Source organism: Dipodomys spectabilis, unplaced genomic scaffold, assembly GCF_019054845.1.
Source record: "Dipodomys spectabilis isolate Male_0828 unplaced genomic scaffold, ASM1905484v1 ptg000230l, whole genome shotgun sequence".
Classification (NCBI taxonomy): domain Eukaryota; kingdom Metazoa; phylum Chordata; class Mammalia; order Rodentia; family Heteromyidae; genus Dipodomys; species Dipodomys spectabilis.
The window spans coordinates 3,732,320-3,751,201 of record NW_024870907.1 but is presented as its reverse complement, the minus strand read 5'-3'; the positions used below and the strand labels follow the sequence as shown (position 1 = coordinate 3,751,201).

At 44.0% G+C, this 18,882-nt stretch overlaps 1 protein-coding gene across 6 annotated transcripts in view; it reads left to right on the top strand.

Moving 5' to 3' along the window:
* Positions 1-18,882, top strand: part of Ppp6r2 (protein phosphatase 6 regulatory subunit 2) — a 70,860-nt gene that overhangs the window by 15,842 nt on the left and 36,136 nt on the right. For 4 of the 6 annotated variants that reach the window (XM_042698034.1, XM_042698035.1, XM_042698033.1 and 1 more), the window contains exons 2-3: positions 2,619-2,700; positions 15,903-16,145. In XM_042698034.1, coding sequence (XP_042553968.1) covers positions 15,919-16,145 — 227 coding nt within the window. In that variant the 5' untranslated portion in view covers positions 2,619-2,700; positions 15,903-15,918. Of the gene's footprint in view, positions 1-2,618; positions 2,701-15,902; positions 16,146-18,882 lie in introns of those variants that run through there. The other 2 variants (XM_042698036.1, XM_042698038.1) reach the window with 2 other exon arrangements.

The window sequence follows — 18,882 nt, the reverse complement described above, 5'->3', positions numbered from 1 at the left end:
ATTACAGGCATGAGCCACCAGCACCCAGCTACTTTTTGGTATTCTGTTTTTGGATGTTCTTCATATCTTTTTAACAGCCTGAGATTGTTAATAACATGTGCTTTTTTTTTTTCCTGTTAATATCACTAGGTTTGATTCAGGTCTCTGTGCTTGCTAGGCAACTCTTACCTCTGAAGCATATCTGCAGCCCTCTTATTTTTGAGATAAGGTGTATATCCGGATGCAGCCTGCTATTTTTCTGTGTACCTAGGATGACAGTAATATGTCACTGTGTCCAGCTACTCTTTGAGAAGGGGTCTAGTGAACTTTTCTGCCCAGGTTTGCCTCAAACCTCAATCCAGTCAGCCTTCCAATCTCCACTTTCCATGTAGCTAGGATTACAGGTGTGAGCCACCTTGCCCAGTTAAAATTTACATTTTTAATACTGAAGCTGTAGGAAGAAAGAACAGTAGAAACAATTTGCAGAATTATAGTAGAAGATCACAACTAAAAATTCACTTTTTTTTGGGCTGGGAAGGTGGCTCAGTGGCAGAGTGCTTGCCTTGTATGCATGAGGCCCTGGGTTCGATTCCTCAGCACCACATAAGCAGGGAAAAAAAAGCCGGAAGTGGCGCTGTGGCTCAAGTGGTAGAGCGCTAGCCTTGAGCTGCAGGCAGGCCCAGGACCAGACCCCCCCCCAAAAAAAAAACAATTTTTCACTTTTTCTTTTTTTTGGCCGATTGTACAGCTTTATCTCAGGGTGTGGGTGCTGTCCTCAGCCTCTTTGTGCTCGAGGCTAGCACTGTGCCACTTGAGCCACATCTTTATTCAGACATCCCTAGCTCATTCTCTCTTCATTCTCTGTCTCTTTCTTTCTCTGTTTTTGTGTGCTCAGTGCTGCATAATTGGATAAAATACTGAACAGTTCCAAAGCCAGGAGAATCCCTTATCACTTTTTTTTGTTGTTGTTGGTTGTGGGTCTTGAACGCTAGGGCTGGGTGCTGTCCCTGAGCTCTTCAGTTCAAGGCAAACACCCTACCACTTGAGCCACAGCACCACTTCCAGTTTTCTGGTGGTTCATTGGAGATAAGAGTCTCACTGACTTTCCTGCCTGGGCTGGCTTTGAACTGTGATCCTCAGATCTCAGCCTCCTGAGTAGCTAGAATTACAGGTATGAGTCACCGGTACCTGGCCCTCTCATCAGGTTTTGTAACCATGCTCACTTCCCTCTTACCACTCACTCTCCTCTTTGTCCCCAGGCATGACTAATTTTATAATTTCAAAATATAGATGAGGCCGGGCGCTGGTGGCTTACGCCTGTAATCCTAGCTACTCAGGAGGCTGAGATTTGAGGATTGTGGTTCAAAGCCAGCTAGGGCAGCAAAGTCTGTGAGACTCTTATCTCCAATTAACTACCAGAAAACTGGAAGTGGTGCTGTGGCTCAAGTGGTAGAGCATTAGCCTTGAGTTGAAGAGCTTGAGTACGGTGCCCAGAGTTCAAGCCCCACAACTGACAAAAAATAAAAATTAAAAAAAATAATGAGCTGGGCCTACTGGTATACAACTGTGGTCTCACTTACTTGAGAGGCTAAGACCAGAAGATTGTTTGAGCCCAAGAGTTCAAGACCAGCCTGGGCAATATAGTAAGACTGTTTTTCTCCCCTCTAAGCCTGAAAGGAAAGAAAAAGGAAGAAGAAACATGTTATAAATGGAAGCCTATAATATGTAACCTTTTGTGCCATGATAATTCCCTAGAGACTCATCCAGTTGTTATAGGCATCAGTTGTCGTCTCCCCCCCCCCCCCTTTTTTTTTTTTGCCAGTCCCTAGGCTTCAATTCAGGGCCTGGGCGCTGTCCCTGAGCTCTTTTTGCTCAAGACTAGCACTCTACCACTTGAGCCACACCACCACTAATGGCTTTTTCTGTTTATGTGGTGCTGAGGAATCGAACCCAGGGCTTCATGCATGCTAGGCAAGCACTTTACCACTGAGCCATATTCCCAGCCCCAATAGTTCCTTTTTTAAATTATTAATTTTTTTTTGCCAGTCCTGGGGCTTGAACTTGGTGCTTGAGCTCTGTCCCTGAGCCTTTCTATGCGCAAGGCTAGCGCTCTACCACTTGAGCCACAGAACCCCTTCTGACTTTTTCTGCTTATGTGGTTCTGAGAAATTGAACCCAGAGATTCCTACATGCTAAGCAAGCACTCTACCACTAAGCTGCCTTCCCAATTCCTTTTTATTACCAGGTAGTTTTTCTTAGTGTATGGCTTTGTACCAGTATTTGCATGTTGAAGGGCATCTGGAACACTTCCAGTTTTGTTTTTTTTTTGTAGGTTATGGGGCTTGAACTCTGGGCCTGGGCGCTGTCCCTGCACTCTTCAGCTCAAGACGAGCGCTCTACCACTTGAGCCACAGCACCACTTCCGGTTTTCTAGTGGTTTATTGGAGATAAGAGTCTCACAGACTTTCCTGCCCGGGCTGGCTTTGAACCGTGATCCTCAGATCTCAGCCTTCTGAGTAGCTAGGATTACAGGCGTGAGCCACCAACGCCTGGTTTACTTCCAGGTTTTAATTGTTGTAAACAAATAAACCTACTGTGAACATTCAGATCGTTGTATGACCTTGTTTTTGCTTCTCTAGGATCAATGCCCAGAGCCAAGGCAGTTTTTCTTTATGGATTTCTGTCCATCGCTGTTTTATAGACCTAGTAGAGTCTTCTAAGGTATGTATGTTTGTGGTGGTTAGATCTTTCCTTTTCTTCCTACCTGTGTGGAACATTTGTTATTGCCCCATTGTTAATCTTTGCCTTAAATTTAGTTTGTCAAGTTTTTTTTTGGTCGGTCATGGGACCTGAACTCTGGGCCTGGGCAATGTCCCTCAGCTCTTCAGCTCAAGGCTAGCGCTCTACCACCTGAGCCACAGTGCCACTTCCAGCTTTTTCTGCTTATGTGGTGCTAAGGAATCAAACCGAGGGCCTCAGGCATGCAAGGCAAGCACTCTACCACTGAGCCACCTTCCCAGCCCTGAGAAAATACTTTTAAATGAGAAAGGATTGTTGAAGAGTAAGATTTGCAGTAACTGCAAATGTTCCAAAATGATAAGACAAACTCCAGGGTGGTGTGGATCAGGTCACAAGGTACCAGACAATGAGCAAAAGCTAGCATCAGATAAGGAGTTGGAGTTCTGGTCTTGGGCAAAAAAAAAAAAAAAAAAAGGACAAACTCCAGAAGGTTCAAGAAAGTAGCAGGATGTATGAATGATACTATTTAGGGAGTCTTCAGGTTTGTTGTCTCAATCTGAGAAGGGATTGAAGAAGAAGACACAAGAAGATGGGAGAAGAAGTTGAGAGTTTTTTTTAATTATAGGAGCTAAACTAGTTGAGAGTGGAAATAACAGACTCTTCTGAAGAGGAGTGCTACCAGATAGAGAATTAGGGTCAGGAAAGGTAGAGTAGAAAGGCAAAGTTTATTTGAAAGTAAGAGTGAGATGCCACGAGAAATTGAGGAAAAGGCTTTTAGCTATTGGTGGGTTGTCATAAGCCCCCAACTTGGACTCCTAACTAGGAGGACTGCCTTACACCGTAGGCAGTAGGAAGTCTCATCTACCTGTTTTCCAGGGAAGAAGGAAAAGGGGAACAGGAAGAGGAGAAGGATGGGACAGGTTTCTCAGTGTAAGAGAACCAGAAATGAGGCCCAGAAATCAATAGCTCCCCTATAGGCTTGTGGAGTCCATCTTTTATAGTTCTTTGGGCAAGTCTCAGCTGCTCTGTCATCTGATTGAGTCACGTGTTCCCTCCCCCCAAGGAAGGGCCTGCCCCTGCCTGGTCTGCTCCAGAATCATCAAGGTCTTTGCTTTCTCAGGGCTGTTATCTCAACTTTCCCAGAGAAGGGTGTAGGGACTCTACTGGGCAGTCTCTGCTTTCTCAAGGTCTTGTGGAAGAAGAGGAGGTACAGGCTCCATGTGCTATCTTGGTCTTCCCCAGGGTCCCCAGGGTCCCCAGGAAGAGGAGGGAGTGTCTGCCACTGGGTGGCTCTCTCTCCCTGCCAGTCTACACAGTTCTAAATCTCCCTCATGTGTAGCTCTCGATAAGTATGTAAAGGAAAGAACTTATAAAAAGTTTTTGTGTGGGGCTGGGAAGGTGGTTCAATGGTAGAGCGCTTGCCTTGCATCCATCAGTCCCTGGGTTCCATTCCTCAGCACCACATAAGCAAAAAGAAAAGAACCAGAAGTAGCACTGTGCCTCAATTGGTAGAGCACTAGCCTTGAGCTGAAGAGCTTAGGGACAGTGCCCAGGCCCAGAGTTCAGGCCCCACGACCGGACCCCCTCCCCCCAAAAAAAAAGTTGCTAAAAAGTTTTGGTGTGATTAAGATAGCTGTAATTAAAAGATTATTGTGGGTGGGGATGGGAGGGAAAAACTGAGAGTAAGGGAAGGGATGACATTGTCTTAAAAGATATACACTCTTTTTTTTTTAAAGAGAAGTATAACAATTTTTTTTATTTTCTTTTTTGTCATTTTTTTTTTATTGTAAAGATACTATACAGAGGGTTACAGTTACATGAGTGAGGTAATGAGTACACTTCCTCTTGAACATTGTTACCCCCTCCATTGTTTTCCCCCTACCATCCCCTCCCTCCCTCCCTTCCCTGAGGTTCTTTTTTTTTTTTTGATTGTGATTAAGTGATTACATAATTTCAAAGTCACAAGTTCATTCTAACTTTCCTGGAGCAAATTGTCTATCACAGTCTGTAATATATAACAGTGTTTACATGTTATATACCATATTTGTGATCAGCAGCATGGGGATATTTAGTAGTGGTTCAACCAGATGAGCGGGAGTTCTTTGTTTCTTAAGTCCTGTTAGTTTTGTCGTATCACCTAACATTTTGGATTTAGCATCCACTTATCAGGGAGACCATGTACCGTTTGTCTCTTCGTTCTTGGCTTACCTCGCTCAACATGATTCCTTCTAGCTCCATCCATTTCCCTGCAAATGCCATTATTTTGTCATTTCTAATGGCTGCATAATATTCCATTGTGTATAGATACCACAATTTTTGGATCCATTCATCTGTGGTGGGGCATCTAGGTTGTTTCCATATCCTAGCTATTGCGAACAGTGCTGCAATAAACATGGAGGTGCACGTGTCCATGTATATTGGTTCCTGTTGTTCAGGGTAGATGCCTAGAAGTGGTATGACTGGGTCGTAAGGGAGGTCAATCTTTAGCTTTCTAAGGACCCTCCAGACTGCTTTCCAAAGTGGTTGTATAAATGTACATTCCCACCAGCAGTGTAATAGGGTTCCTCTTTCTCCACATCCCCTCCAGCATTTGTTGTTGGCTGATTTGTGGAAGTATAACAATTTTTATTAATTTTATGTGGACATACTGATCTCAACAAGAATGAGCCCCTCCCCTGCCAAAATAACAAAAGCATGGTTTGAACAAATAACAAAGTATTTATGAAGGACTGACAGGGCAAATGGATTTCATAACTAAGGCAGTAAACTCTAAAGTTTGTACTAAAGAGATGTACAGTGATATAGAGTACAGTGGAAGACAGGGCCGCAGCAAAACTTTTCACTGTCTTCCCAATGAGCTGATGGTCAACACTACCTTTCAGTCGCTGTAGATAAAAGACATCCCTCCCAAAATAGTCTTTTTTTTTTTTTTTTTGGTCGGTCGTGGTGCTTGAACTCTGGGCTTAGGCGGTGTCCCTGTGCTCTTCAGCTCAAGGTGAGTGCTCTACCGCTTGAGCCAAAGCACCACTTCTGGTTTTCTAGTGGTTTATTTGAGATCAGACTCTTACAGGGGCTGGGAAGGTGGCTCAGTGGTAGAGTGCTTACCTTGCATGCATGAGGCCCTGGGTTCCATTCCTCAGCACCACATAAGCAGAAAAAGCCAGAGGTGGTGCTATGGCTCAACTGGTAGAGTGCTAGCCTTGAGCTGAAGAGCTGAGGGACAGTGCCCAGGCCGAGTTCAGGCCCCATGACCAACAACAAAAAAATAAAAGTAAAATAAAATGTATTTCAAAATTATTTTTTAAAAAAGTCTCATGGGCTTTCCTGCCTGGACTGGCTTTGAACTGTGATCCTCAGATCTCAGCCTCCTGAGTAGCTAGGATTACAGACGTGAGCCACCGACGCCCAGCTCCAAGATGGTCTTTTGTTGCTGTTGTTACCAGTCATGGGGCCTGAACTCTGGGGCTGGGTGCTGTCCCTCAGCTCTTTAGCTCAAGGCTGGCTCTCTACCACTTGAGCCACAGTGCCACTTCTGGCTTTTTCTGCTTATGTGGTACTAAGGAGTCAAACCCAGGGCCTCATGCATGCAAGGCCAGCACTCTACCACTGAGCCACCTTCCTAGTCCCCAAAATAAGCTTTATAGCCTTTTGTTTTGATTTCCTGGTTGTGTTTTTTTTTTTTCTAGAATCACTTATTTAATATGAAAATTTAAGTAAATATAAAGATAAATACAGATATAAATACTTCTACGCATATGTATGTATACACCCATTTTTTGTTGTTGTTGAGCCATCTAACGGTTGTCTGTAGACATTACATTTTACACTGCAGTGCCTTACTTCAGGTGGCAAAAAGTTCTGGGGTTTCAGGATATTTTATTTTATTTTTGTCGGTCGTGGGGCTTGAACTCTGGCTTGGGCGTTATCCCTGCGCTCTTCAGCTCAAGGCAAGCACTCTACCCCTTGAGCCACAGCGCCACTTCCAGTTTTCTAGTGGTTAATTGGAGATAAGAGTCTCAAGGACTTTCTGCCTGGGCTGGCTTTGAACCATTTCCTCAGATCTCAGCCTCCTCAGTAGCTAGGATTACAGGCATGAGCCACCAGATCCTGGTTAGGACATTTAGTTTAGCATGCATCTCCTGAGAACCAAAACATTTTTCTGTTTGAATATATCAGTTTTCACAATTTTACAGTACTTTTTGCTAATACGTACCAATGTTCTAATTTCTCCAGTATCTCAATTACAGGCTTTATACCTGTGTTTGTCTTTTTAAGTCCAGGGTCAAACTGCATCTGGTTATCATTTCTTAGTCCCTTTTAATCTAGAAATTCTGGTTATTTTGTGCTAGTTTGAACCGTGATCTCCAGATCTCAGCCTCCTGAGTAGGTAGGATTACAGGCGTGAGTCACCAGCTCCTGGCTTACCAAATTAATTCTATAGATTTTTGTCAAAATTTTTTCTGACTATTGAAACTGAATTTTAACCAAGTCAAATTCATTTGAGTGTCTATTTCAAGGTCTTTTAAATAGTTACTTTATAACCCTGATTAAATATGTAGGGCTACGGTGCTAATTGTTACTGGTTTCCTTGTATTTTTAATGTATTTTCATTCTCCAAGTATATAAGCCTTCTGAGATATAAAGCTGGGGAGATACTTTGTGAAGAAGCTACCCTCTAAATTGATGATAATGACCAGGCGCTGGTGGCTCACACCTATAATCCTAGCTACTCAAGGAGCTGAGATCCAAGGTTACAATCTCAAAGGATGTGTTCCCCTTCTGCGGGAGCCCCTGTGCCATCCCAAGACCTGGGTGGGAGCCCAGCTGCCCCAGCTCTCCTGTTAGCAGAGAACAGAGGGCAAGAAGCTCCTCACCTGTATGACACTCTGTACCAGGAGAAAGTAGCCAAAGATTGGCTGAAAGTGAACAATGATGAGATGTAACAGGAACTTAAAATAGAGGATGCAAACTGAAGGTTTATGAGAGAGAACATTGTAATTAGGTTTTCAACCAACCTAGGTGGTACACTAAGGACATAGAAATCCATAAGACAGATTTTTTTTGAGTACTCCACTCACCTAAGAATTAATGATAGGCTTCATTCCAGCCTAAGGTGTGTCGATGACATAGTTCCTGAAACAAAGATCTTTTTTTTTTTTTGGTTGGATGTGGGGCTTGAACTCTGGGCTTGGGCGCTGTCCCTGAGCTCTTCAGCTCAAGGTGTGCGCTCTACCACTTGAGCCACAGTGCCACTTCTGGTTTTCGAGTGGTTTATTGGAGATAAGAGTCTCACAGACTTTCCTGCCCTGGCTGGCTTTGAACCGTGATCCTCAGATCTCAGCCTCCTAAGTAGCTAGGATTACAGGCGTGAGCCATCGGCACCAGGCAGATCTCAGCCTTTGGAGTAGTTAGGATTACAGGTGTGAGCTATTGGCACATGGCTATTTCCAGCTTTTGATGATTAATTGGGGATAAGGACTTTCCTGCCTGGGCTGGCTCCAATCCTAGACCTTTTGTCTTCAGAACTCAGCCTTCTGAGTATCGAGGATTCAGATGTGAGCCACCAGCACCTGGCTTCATTAGTTTTTTATTGTTTTGTTTTCATGCATCCAGTTGTACTTCTTTTTAAAAATAATTTTTATTGAGATTGTGATTATATAAATTTCACAGTATTGTGAGATAGTGATACTTAAAGTCACAAACATGTTTTAACCTTCACAAGGCAAATTGTCATTATCTTGATCTATAAAGTTTGTGAATTCTATGAGCTCTGACAATATAACTATGTCTTCCACATTGGGTGGTATGTACATTTCTTTCCTTTGGCTTAGTGTCAGCTGTTCCCTCTTTCCCTCTCATTCCCTCCCTCCCATCGCTGCCCTTGAGTTGCTCAGTTCATTTTCATCAATGTCCAGTGAAGCTGATGGGCCCCTCTGTTGTATATTTTCCCCTGTTTCCCTCTGATTCTGTGTCCTAACTTCCCTCAGATGTACACATATACATTCCATATATGTGGTCAAGAAGATGGAGTCATTTAGTAATAATATGACAAATTGAATGGACGTCTTTTGTTTCTTGAGTCCTGTTTACTTTGTTGTATCTCCTTGCATTTTGGATTTAACATCCACATATCAGGGTGACCATGTGCCATTTGTCTCTCTGATCTTGGCTTACCATGCTCGAAATTATTTTTTCTAGTTCCATCCATTTCCTTGTGGGTGCCATTATTTTGTCCTTTCTAATAGGTGCATAATATTCCATTGTGTATAGATACCACAGTTTTTGGATCCATTCATCTGTAGTGGGGCATCTGGGTTGTTTCCATATCTTGGCTATTGTGAACAGTGCTGCAATGGAACATGGAGGTGCATGTGTCCTTGTATCCTGGTTCCTGTTGCTCAGGGTAGAGGCCTAGGAGTGGTATGGCTGGGTCATAGGGGAGGTCTATATTTAGCTTTCTGAGGTACCTCCAGACTGCTTTCCAAAGTGGTTGTATTAGTATACATTCCCACCAGCAATGCAGTAGGCTTCCTCTTTCTCTGCACCATTGTACTTCTGACTCACTTAAAAGTCAGAAGAAATCACAAGAAAAATTAGGAATATTCTGAATTTAGTGAAAATGAAAACATGCTAAGCTAGGTGCTGGTGACCACCCACAACTATTATCCTAGCTACTCAATAGGCTGAGATCTGAGGATTGAGGTTCAAAGCTAGCTCAGGCAGGAAGTCTGAGTCTCTTTTATCTCTTAATTAATAACCAAAAAGCCAGAAGTGGCACTGTGGCTCAAGTGGTAGAGTGCTATCCTTGAGCCAAAATAGCTCAGGGACAGTACCCAGGCCCAGAGTTCAAGCCCCAGCACCAGGAAAGAAAAAGAAAGAAAGAAAGAAAAAATATGCCAAAATATGTGGAATGTAGCTAGATCAGCGCTCAAAGGAAAGTTTGCAGCTTTAAGTGGTTATAATTTAAGAGAAGAAAGGTCTAAAGATAATAATCTAAGTCTCTATTGAAGTTTAAAAAAGAACAAAGTAGAACTCAAGTATTCAGTAGGGAGGAGATTATAAAGACAAGGAAAAATGTGTAATAGAAAATGGACAAAGCCAGGTGCTAGTGTCTCACACCTGTAATCTCAGCTACTCAGGAGGCTGAGATCTCAGGATCAGGGTTCAAAGCCAGCATGGGCAGGAAAGTCTATGAGACTCATCTCCAATTAAACACCAGAAAACCGGAAGTGTCTCTGTGACTCAGGTGGTAGAGCACTGGCCTTAAGCTGAAGAGCTCAGGGACAGTGCCCAGGCCCAGAATTCAAGCCCCAGGAAGGAAGGAAGGTAGAAGGGAAGGGAGGGAGGGAAAGGAGGAAGGAAGGAAGGAAGGAAGGAAGGAAGGAAGGAAGGAAGGAAGGAAGGAAGGAAGGGAGGGAGGGAAGGAGGGAGGGAGGGAAAGAAATACAAAAGAGAAAGGAAGGGAAGAAAGAAAGAAAGAAAGAAAGAAGAGGTAGATGCTGGGAAGGTAGCTTAGTGGTAGAGTGTTTGCCTAGCATGCATGAAGCCCTGGGTTTGATTTCTCAGTACACACAGAGAAAGCCAGAAGTGGCACTGTGGCTCAAGTGGTAGAGTGTTAACCTTGAGCAAAAGAAGCTCAGGGACAGCACCCAGGTCCTGAGTTCAAGCCCCAGGACTGGCAAAAAGAAAAGAAAAGAAAATGGAGGGCTGGGAAGGTGACTCAGTGGTAGACTGCTTGCCTTGCATGCATGCGGCCCTGGGTTCAATTCCTCACACCACATAAGCAGAAAAAGCTGGATGGAAGTGGCATTGTGGCTCAAGTGGTAGAGCGCTAGCTTTGAGCTGAAGAACTGAGGGACAGCGCCCAGGCCCAGAGTTCAGGCCTCATGACGGACAAGAAAAGAAAAGAAAAAAGGACCAATAAGACTGTGAATGTGGTTTAGTGGTAGAGTGCTTGCCTTGCATGCATAAAGCCATGGGCTCAATTCCTCAGAACCACATGAACAAAAAAAAAAAAGCTGGAAGTGATGCTATGGCTCAAGTGGTAGAGTGCTAGCCTTGAGCAAAAGAAGCTCAGGGACAGTGCCCAGGCCCTGAGTTCAAGCCCCAGGACTGGCAAAAAGGGAAAAAAAAGGGCTGGGAAGGTGGCTCAGTGGTAGAGTGCATGCCTTGCATGCATGAGGCCCTGGGATCGATTCCTCAGCACCACATAAGCAGAAAAAGCCAGAAGTGGCGCTGTGGCTCAAGTGGTAGAGCATTAGCCTTGAGCTGAAGAGTTGAGGGACAGTGCCCAGGCCCAGAGTTCAGGCCCCATGACTGGCAAAAAATAAAAAATAAATAAAAAAAGAAAAGTAAAGAAAAACAGAAAGAAAAAAAGAAAATGGTCAAATAAGCTGGGTGCCAGTGGCCTACACCTATAATCCTAACAACTGAGGAGGCTGAGATTTGGGGATTGTTGTTTTCCAGCCCAGGAAGGAAAATTCATGAGACTCTTACCTCCAACTACCAAAAAGGTGTAAATGGAGCTATGGCTCAAGGGTAGAGTGCTGTCCTTGAGCAAAAGGTCAGGGACAATACCCAGACCCTGAGTTTAAACCCCAATACTGGCATAAATAAATAAATAAATAAATAAAATAAATAAATAAATAAAAGGAAAAGAAAAAGGACAGGAAGGAAAAAGTCTGGTTCTTTAAAAAAAAAGCAATAAAATTAATAAGTGCCTTACTGCACATATAAATTTCATATAATTGTTTTTGTTTCTTAAATTTACTCTGACAATTTCTGTCTTTAATTGAAATGATTCATCAGTTTGCATTAATGTATTTATTGATATGACTAAGTTTTCTTGTCTGTTATCTTGCTGGGTTAGTTTTCAAATTTTTGATTAAAAGTGATAGAGGAGTTACAGTTATTGCTGGTTTTTTTGTTTTTTTTTTCTTTGTTCCATCTATTTTTATTCTTTATTTCCTTGTATATGTTTGTAATTAATGAATTAATCTGCCTCCCTTCTTTTCATGGTACTGGGTTCTCCTGCTTGCTAGACAATTATTCTTCCCCCTAAGCCATGCCTTATCTCTGATTTTTACTTGTTTATGTGTTTGTTTGTTTATGCTAATACTGGGGTTTGAACTCAGGGCCTCTCACTCTTGCTCAGCTTTTTCGCTCACAGCTTGTGCTCTACACTTAAGCCACACCTCCAGCCAGGCATTTTGCTGGTTAATTGGAGGTGGAGCATTGCATATTTCTGCTTAGACTGGCTTCTAACTGCAGTCTTCCAGCTGTCAAAATCCAGAGTATCTAGGATTATAGGCACGAGCCACTGCCAAAAGCTTATTATTATTATTATTATTATTGCTAGTCCTGGGGCTTGAACTCAGGGCCTGGGCATTGTCCTGGAGCTTCTTTTTTTTGGGGGGGGTCTGGTTGTGGGGCCTGAACTCTGGGCCTGGGCACTGTCCCTCAGCTCTTCAGCTCAAAGCTAGCGCTCTACCACTTGAGCCACAGCACCCACTTCCGGCTTTTTTCTTTTTGCTTATGTGGTGCTGAGGAATCGAACCCAAGGCCTCAGGCATGCAAGGCAAGCGCTCTACCACTGAACCACCTTCCCAGCCCCCGGAGCTTCTTTTGCCACTTGAGCCACAGTGGCTTTTTCTATTATGTGGTACTGAGGAATCAAACCCAGGGCTTCGTGCATGCTAGGCAAGTACTTTACTACTAAGCCACATTCATAGCTGATAGCTCATTATTTTTGGTTCAGTTTTTTTTTTTTTTTTTGGTCGGTCATGGGGCTTGAACTCTGGGCTTGGGCGCTGTCCCTGCACTCTTCAGCTCAAGGCGAGTGCTCTACTGCTCGAGCCACAGCACAGGTGTATACCTGGGTGAGATCCATCTATGTTAGGCTTCTTGTGATGGAGAATCATGAACTTTTTCTGCCTCAGCTAGTCTTAAACTGGGATCTCAACAATTTCAGCCTACCATATAGTTAAGTTTACAGATATGAGCACTGGTGCCTGGCTAAACCTGTCCTATTTGGTGAATAAAACCTCTCAACCGCCTTCAGGACTGCACAGAAGCCACTTTGAACTGCCTTGGATAAATTCTTATTTCGGAAAACAAACAAAACTACTTTGACAAGGTGGAGTTTTTCTGTTTACCTGACTATATGTTGTCCAAGTATTTGAGTCATACTGGGTCCTAAAAAAAGGGGGCATCTATCACATACGTGGAGGTAGCCATCTCCTGAAAGTACTTGCAGAACCATTGTTGGTGCTACAGTTTGTTACAACCACTTGTAAATATCCATCCATAGCCTTCCTAAGTGAATGCGGGAGGTCTTAGAGCCCAGTAAGAAAACAAAATGCAAAGTCAGTGAGTATATGGACTCTTTTGTCCTGCAGGTCAAAGCAGCTCTACTTTACGCTCTTCATGTCTCAAGTGTGTGAGCAGTGCTCACCCCAGCGTTAGGGGTGCAAGGGCAGCTCAGCCTGGTGGCATGGAGCAGGGTCACAGGGCACAAGCCGGGAAATATCACTTGTTCTTGTGTCCTATGGTGAAGCTGGGTTCCAGAAGCATGTCCAGGAGACATGTTGTAGAAAGCTGCTTAGGTGCATGGTGGGTGTCTGGAGTCAATGTCAGTTTTGAAGCTGAGATAAGAGGTAATGAAGATGCTAGTTTCAGAGATCAGAAAGATGTCTGTGTCAGAGGTCATGGGGCTAAGGCTGGACACAGGCGTCTTCCTGTGTCAGGGCTGCTTGAACATAACAGCCTTCACAAACAGATAAAACTGAAGTTTTTTGTGGTTTGCTTGTTTTGGATTTTTTAGTAGTAGGCTTTGAACTCATGATCTTCCATTTGCTAGGCAGGAGGAGCTCTACACTTGAGCTGTGCCCCTACCTTTTTGTGCTTTAATCCTTTTTCAGGTAAAGTCTCCTGTTTTTGTCCAGCCTCAGACTGCAGTCCTTCTACCTATGCCTCTTGTATAGCTGGGATCCCAGACATACACCACTACAACTAGTTTACAGAGATAGGCCTGGAATAACTATTTTGTCTAGGCTGACGTCAAACCATGATCCTTTTTTTTTTTTTTTTGCTGGACCTGGGGCCTGAACTGTGGGCCCGGACGCTGTCCCTTAGCTCTTCAGCTCAAGGCTAGTGCTCTACCACTTGAGCCACAGTGCCACTTCCAGCTTTTTCTGCTTATGTGGTGCTGAGGAATTGAACCCAGGGCCTCATGCATGCAAGGCAAGCACTCTGCCACTGAGCCACCTTCCCAGCCCACCATGATCCTTGTTATAGCTGCCTCCAAAGTAGTTAGGATTTTAAGCAAGAGCCGCCATGCCCTGTCAAAACTATGTATACCGAAGTCAGTCTTTTGTTTCTTTTTTTTTTTTTTTGGGTCCGGTTGTGGGGCCTGAACTCTGGGCCTGGGCACTGTCCCTCAGCTCTTCAGCTCAAGGCTAGCGCTCTACCACTTGAGCCACAGTGCCACTTCCGGCTTTTTTCTTTTTGCTTATTTGGTGCTGAGGAGAACCCAGGGTCTCAGGCATGCAAGGCAAGCACTCTACCACTGAGCCAACTTCCCAGCCCAGTCTTTTGTTTCTTTAAGTGAAAATGTTAGGTAGGATACATCCTGCCTGTTATTACTATACTTTTATAAATAACCTCATGTAACATTGAAAAGATTCATCAGGGACTGGGAAGGTGGCTCAGTGGTTGAGTGCTTGCCTTGCATACATGAAGCCCTGCGTTCTATTCCTCAGCACCACATAAGCAAAAAGAAAAAGCTGGAAGTGGGTGCTGTGGCTCAAGTGCTAGAGCACTAACCTTGAGCTGAAATGCTAAGAGACAGCTCCCAAGCCCAGAGTTCAGGCCCCATGACCGGACCCCAAAAAAAAAAAAAAAGAAAGAAAAGATTCATCATTCAAAAATGAATTTTTAGCTTTATCAAATACCTAAGCTTCCTGCCTTCTGTTTGCATTAGATTAGTAAACCTTGCTTTCCTACACTGCTTTGCAGACTGACAGGGTGCCTCACTGGGGTGGCCCAAATTAGTACATGTGGGCAGCAAGAGGTAGGAGAGGGGTTGAAGAGACAGAGGAAAGGCTTGGTCTGTGGTAAGCCTTAGGTATCTGAGCAGGGTGTTGTGCCCAGTTGGTGTGTATGTGAGGGAGGGGCAGCTTCAGGGTAATTCTGAGGGTTATTCAGTAAGGGGACAGCAAATTGAGGGTCTAGGTGGTAGCTAGTGGTAGAAGAGGGCGGGGTCAAGGAAAATGCTTTTTTGAGTTTGATTAAGAGACTTCAAGGAAGATATGTCTTGTGCTTATTCAGGAGGTAGGTTTGTGTTATAAGATTTTCTCTTTCTCAAGATGGAGGCTTATCCCATTTGTTGACATCAGCATGTGTGGGAAACATCAGCACATATGGGCTTCATGGAGCCAAGAAGCTGCTGAGAGCCCCCAGAGGCATGTTAGCACTGTGGGAGGGGCAGGGAAGAGGTCAAAAGGTGAGTTGGTCAGTAAAAACCTGTAGAGATGGGTCATGCAGCTGGGGAAATGAGCCTTATCTTTTTTTTTCTTTTTTCTTTTTCTTTTTGTCAGTCATGGGGCTTGAACTCTGAGCTTGGGCGTTGTCCCTGTGCTCTACCACTTCAGCCACAGCGCCACTTCCAGTTTTCCAGTGGTTTTTATTGGAGATAAGAGTCTCACAGACTTTCCTGTCCAGCTGGCTTTGAACTATGATCCTCAGATCTCAATCTCCTGAGTAGCTAGGATTACAGATGTGAGCCACCAGCGCCTGGCTAAAGAAGTCTTATAAGAGCAATTACTGTGGTGTGGTGGCTCACAGGAGGCTGAGATCTGAGGATCATGATTTGAAGTAAGCTTAGGCAGGAAAGTCCATGACACTCTTATCTCTAATAAACTAAAAACAGCTGGAAGTGGTGCTGTGGCTCAAGTGGTAGGGTGTTAGACTTGAGCAAAAGCAGCTCAAGGACAGTGCCTAGGCCCAGAGTTCAAGCCCCAGGATCAGGGGTGGCGGAGGGGGAGGAAGAGCACCTAAGACCCCACCTAAGACCCAGAAATTCAGTGTGATTATGATAGGGATGAGCTTCTTGGATTTGGATGTGGTGTGGTTGAGGGTGGATATGCAGATAAGGGTGAGTGAGTGATTCTGATACTTTCTTACAGCTCTGTGGCCATCACCATGTTCTGGAAGTTTGACTTGAATACTACGTCCCATGTTGACAAGCTGCTGGACAAAGAACATGTGACACTGCAAGAGTTAATGGACGAAGATGATATTCTACAGGAATGTAAGGCTCAGAATCAGAAGCTGCTGGACTTCCTGTGCAGGCAGCAGTGTATGGAAGAGCTGGTGAGCCTCATCACACAGGACCCCCCCCTGGACATGGAAGAGAAGGTCCGCTTCAAGTATGTACTAGGCTGTGACTGGGGCCAGCACTGGACAAGGCTCAGAGAGGCCATGGACAGTGTTTGAGATAGCCAGGGCAGGGCTTTCTGATGGCAATTCAGATCTTAAACCTGAGAAGTGTGGCAGCCATTGTGGGATTTGTTTTGTATGAGATTTAGAGCTTACAGTCTCTTGGGTATGTCTTCTCATTCTGAGTTACAAGAGAGTTTATATGAAGTTGGTATGTGTTGAGTGACAATATATTGAAAGACTATTCCTGCAATTGTAAGGCACATGAGATTGCAAAGTGAGGCTGCACACTCAGTAAAGTTGGCTTAAGGCTTGGAAGAAGAGCTAGGCAGGAAAGATATGCAGTGTCTGACTCCTGAGTCCTGGGAAACGCTTCACTTAGAGGTATTCAACTTGGAGAAAGTATGTCATCATCATTAGTGGTACTGACCCTTCTCAAAGTTTTTCCTAAAATGTTACATTCAGCATTTGGCCAGCGTGTTAGGAGATGACAGAAGGCGCAATGGAGCATTAAAATAAAGAGAATGTTGAACCAAGACAATGCCTTGGGAGGCAAAAGGAAAGGGCAGTCCCACCTGGGGGCTCTATAATGAGGCTGTGTTGCATTCTGTGTCCCAGGGATAGCTGGGACAAGTGAAGTAACAGATAGGAGTTCTAGGGGCTCATGAGGAAGTGTGAAGTATGTGTGTACTGTGCTGAAGTCTTAGAACAGGGTCAGCGAAGTATGACCCTGCTTTTTCTTTCTTGAGACAAGGTCTCAGGACTTAGAATCTAGGCTGGCCTTAAACTCATGCTTCCCCTGCCTCAGCCTCTCACGTGTTGGAATTACAGGTGTGTTCTGTGCTTCCTATGTTTTACTTTTTACATGGTTGAAAAAAAATAAAAGGAAGAACACTTTGTTCCAAATGTTCATTATATAAATTTTACTTTTTTTTTTTTTGTTAGAATGGGAGTTTGAAGTCAAGGCCTCCAGCGAGGCAGGTGTTCTGCCATTTAGACTACACCCCAGTCCTTTCGTAGCTTTAGTTGTTTTTCAGGTAAGGGCTTATGTTTTTGCCTAAGGCTGGCTTTAGACCACAACTCTCCTACCAATGGCCTCTAGTATAGCTAGAATAGTAGGTATAAATAACCATGCCTGGCTTATTGATTAAGGTGATGTCTCAATAATTGTTTGTCCACTTTGGCCTTGAATTTCAACCTTTCTAATCTCTGTCTCCCAAGTATGTGTGAACCACTGTGCCTGGTCAGAAATTTACCTTTTTCATGTGTGTGTGCTAGTTCTAAGTCCTGAGTCCCTGAGCTTTTTTGCACTCTACCACTTGAGCCATAGCTCTACTTTCTGCTTTTTTTGGTGGTTAATTTGGAGATAAGGGTCTCATGGACATTCCTGTTAGGTATTGCTTTGGACCTTGATCTGATCCTCAGATCTCAACCTCCAGAGTAGCTAAGATTACAGGCTCCCAGCTAGAAATTTACGTTTTTGGTATCAGCCAGTAGACTATTGTTGGATGCCACACTCAGACATAAGATAACAGAGTCCAGTTGAAAAAAAAGGCTGACAAAAATTTGCTATTTGGCCTTTCACAGAAAATCTCTGCTGATTGTTGTCCTTTGGAGGACAACAGAGCAGGCCTGGGTGATGGGATGGCCTGAGGCAAGCTGTCACGGAGTAGTCAGCCAGGTATTTCTGATGGGGGAAGAGTTAAAGGAAGAGCAGGGACTGGCCTGCAGAGCAGCCAGGGGCTTAGAGATAAAACAATGATAGAAGGAGGCTGTCATGATGTCAATCAGCATCATTTTTCATAGCCCTCATCCTTCTCTCTCTCTCTCTCTCTCTTTTTTTTTTTTTTTGTCGGTCGTGGGGCTTGAACTCTGGGCCTGAGCACTGTCCCTCAGCTCTTCAGCTCAAGGCTAGAGCTCTACCACTTGAACTACAGCGCCACTTCTGGTTTTCTGGTGGTTTATTGGAGATAAGAGTTTCATGGACTTTCTTGCTTGGGCTGGCTTTGAACCATGATCCTCAGATCTCAGCCTCCTGAGTAGCTAGGATTACAGGCGTGAGCCACCGGCACCCGGCTTTCATCCTTCTCTCAAATGTCCCCCAGTTTGGTGACAAATTAGAGCAAAATGATAGCTGTGGTACAGCTGGATCTTCTGGGTCAGGAGAGGGGTCCTAGAACATTGTCAGTGAGTGGGCAGAGTTGAAGAGTCAGAGCTTGAGAGATAGATAAGTTCAAACCTGTAGAATAAACAAAGCCATGAGGAAACAAAGCTATCAAATAAACAAAGTCATGTGGCTCTGATGAACCTGATGTAAGTCAGCAAGCAGATCAAAGTAGAGTAGACAACATCAATAACCAATAACAGAGTTGGGTATGAATACCTATATATTCTTACCAAGGTCAACATCAGATATCTTTTTTTGTTTCATTTTTTGTGTTAGCCATTCCATGGATCTGTTCTGTAAATTCATGGACCTTACCTCAGAAAAATTTCTTATTTCTTCTTCCCTATGTTTATCCCTCTATTCTTTCTTTCTGCTTTGGATGGCTTTGAACCTTGAGTAGGTAGGATTACAGGTGTAAGCCACTGATGCCCAGCTGACATATGATGTTTCTAGTATCACATTTTAACTGTGTGTGTGTGTGTGTGTGTGTGTGTGTGTGTGTGTCTGTGTCTGTGTGTGTATGTGTATGTGTAAACCCAGTCTGGCCTCAAGCTTGCAAT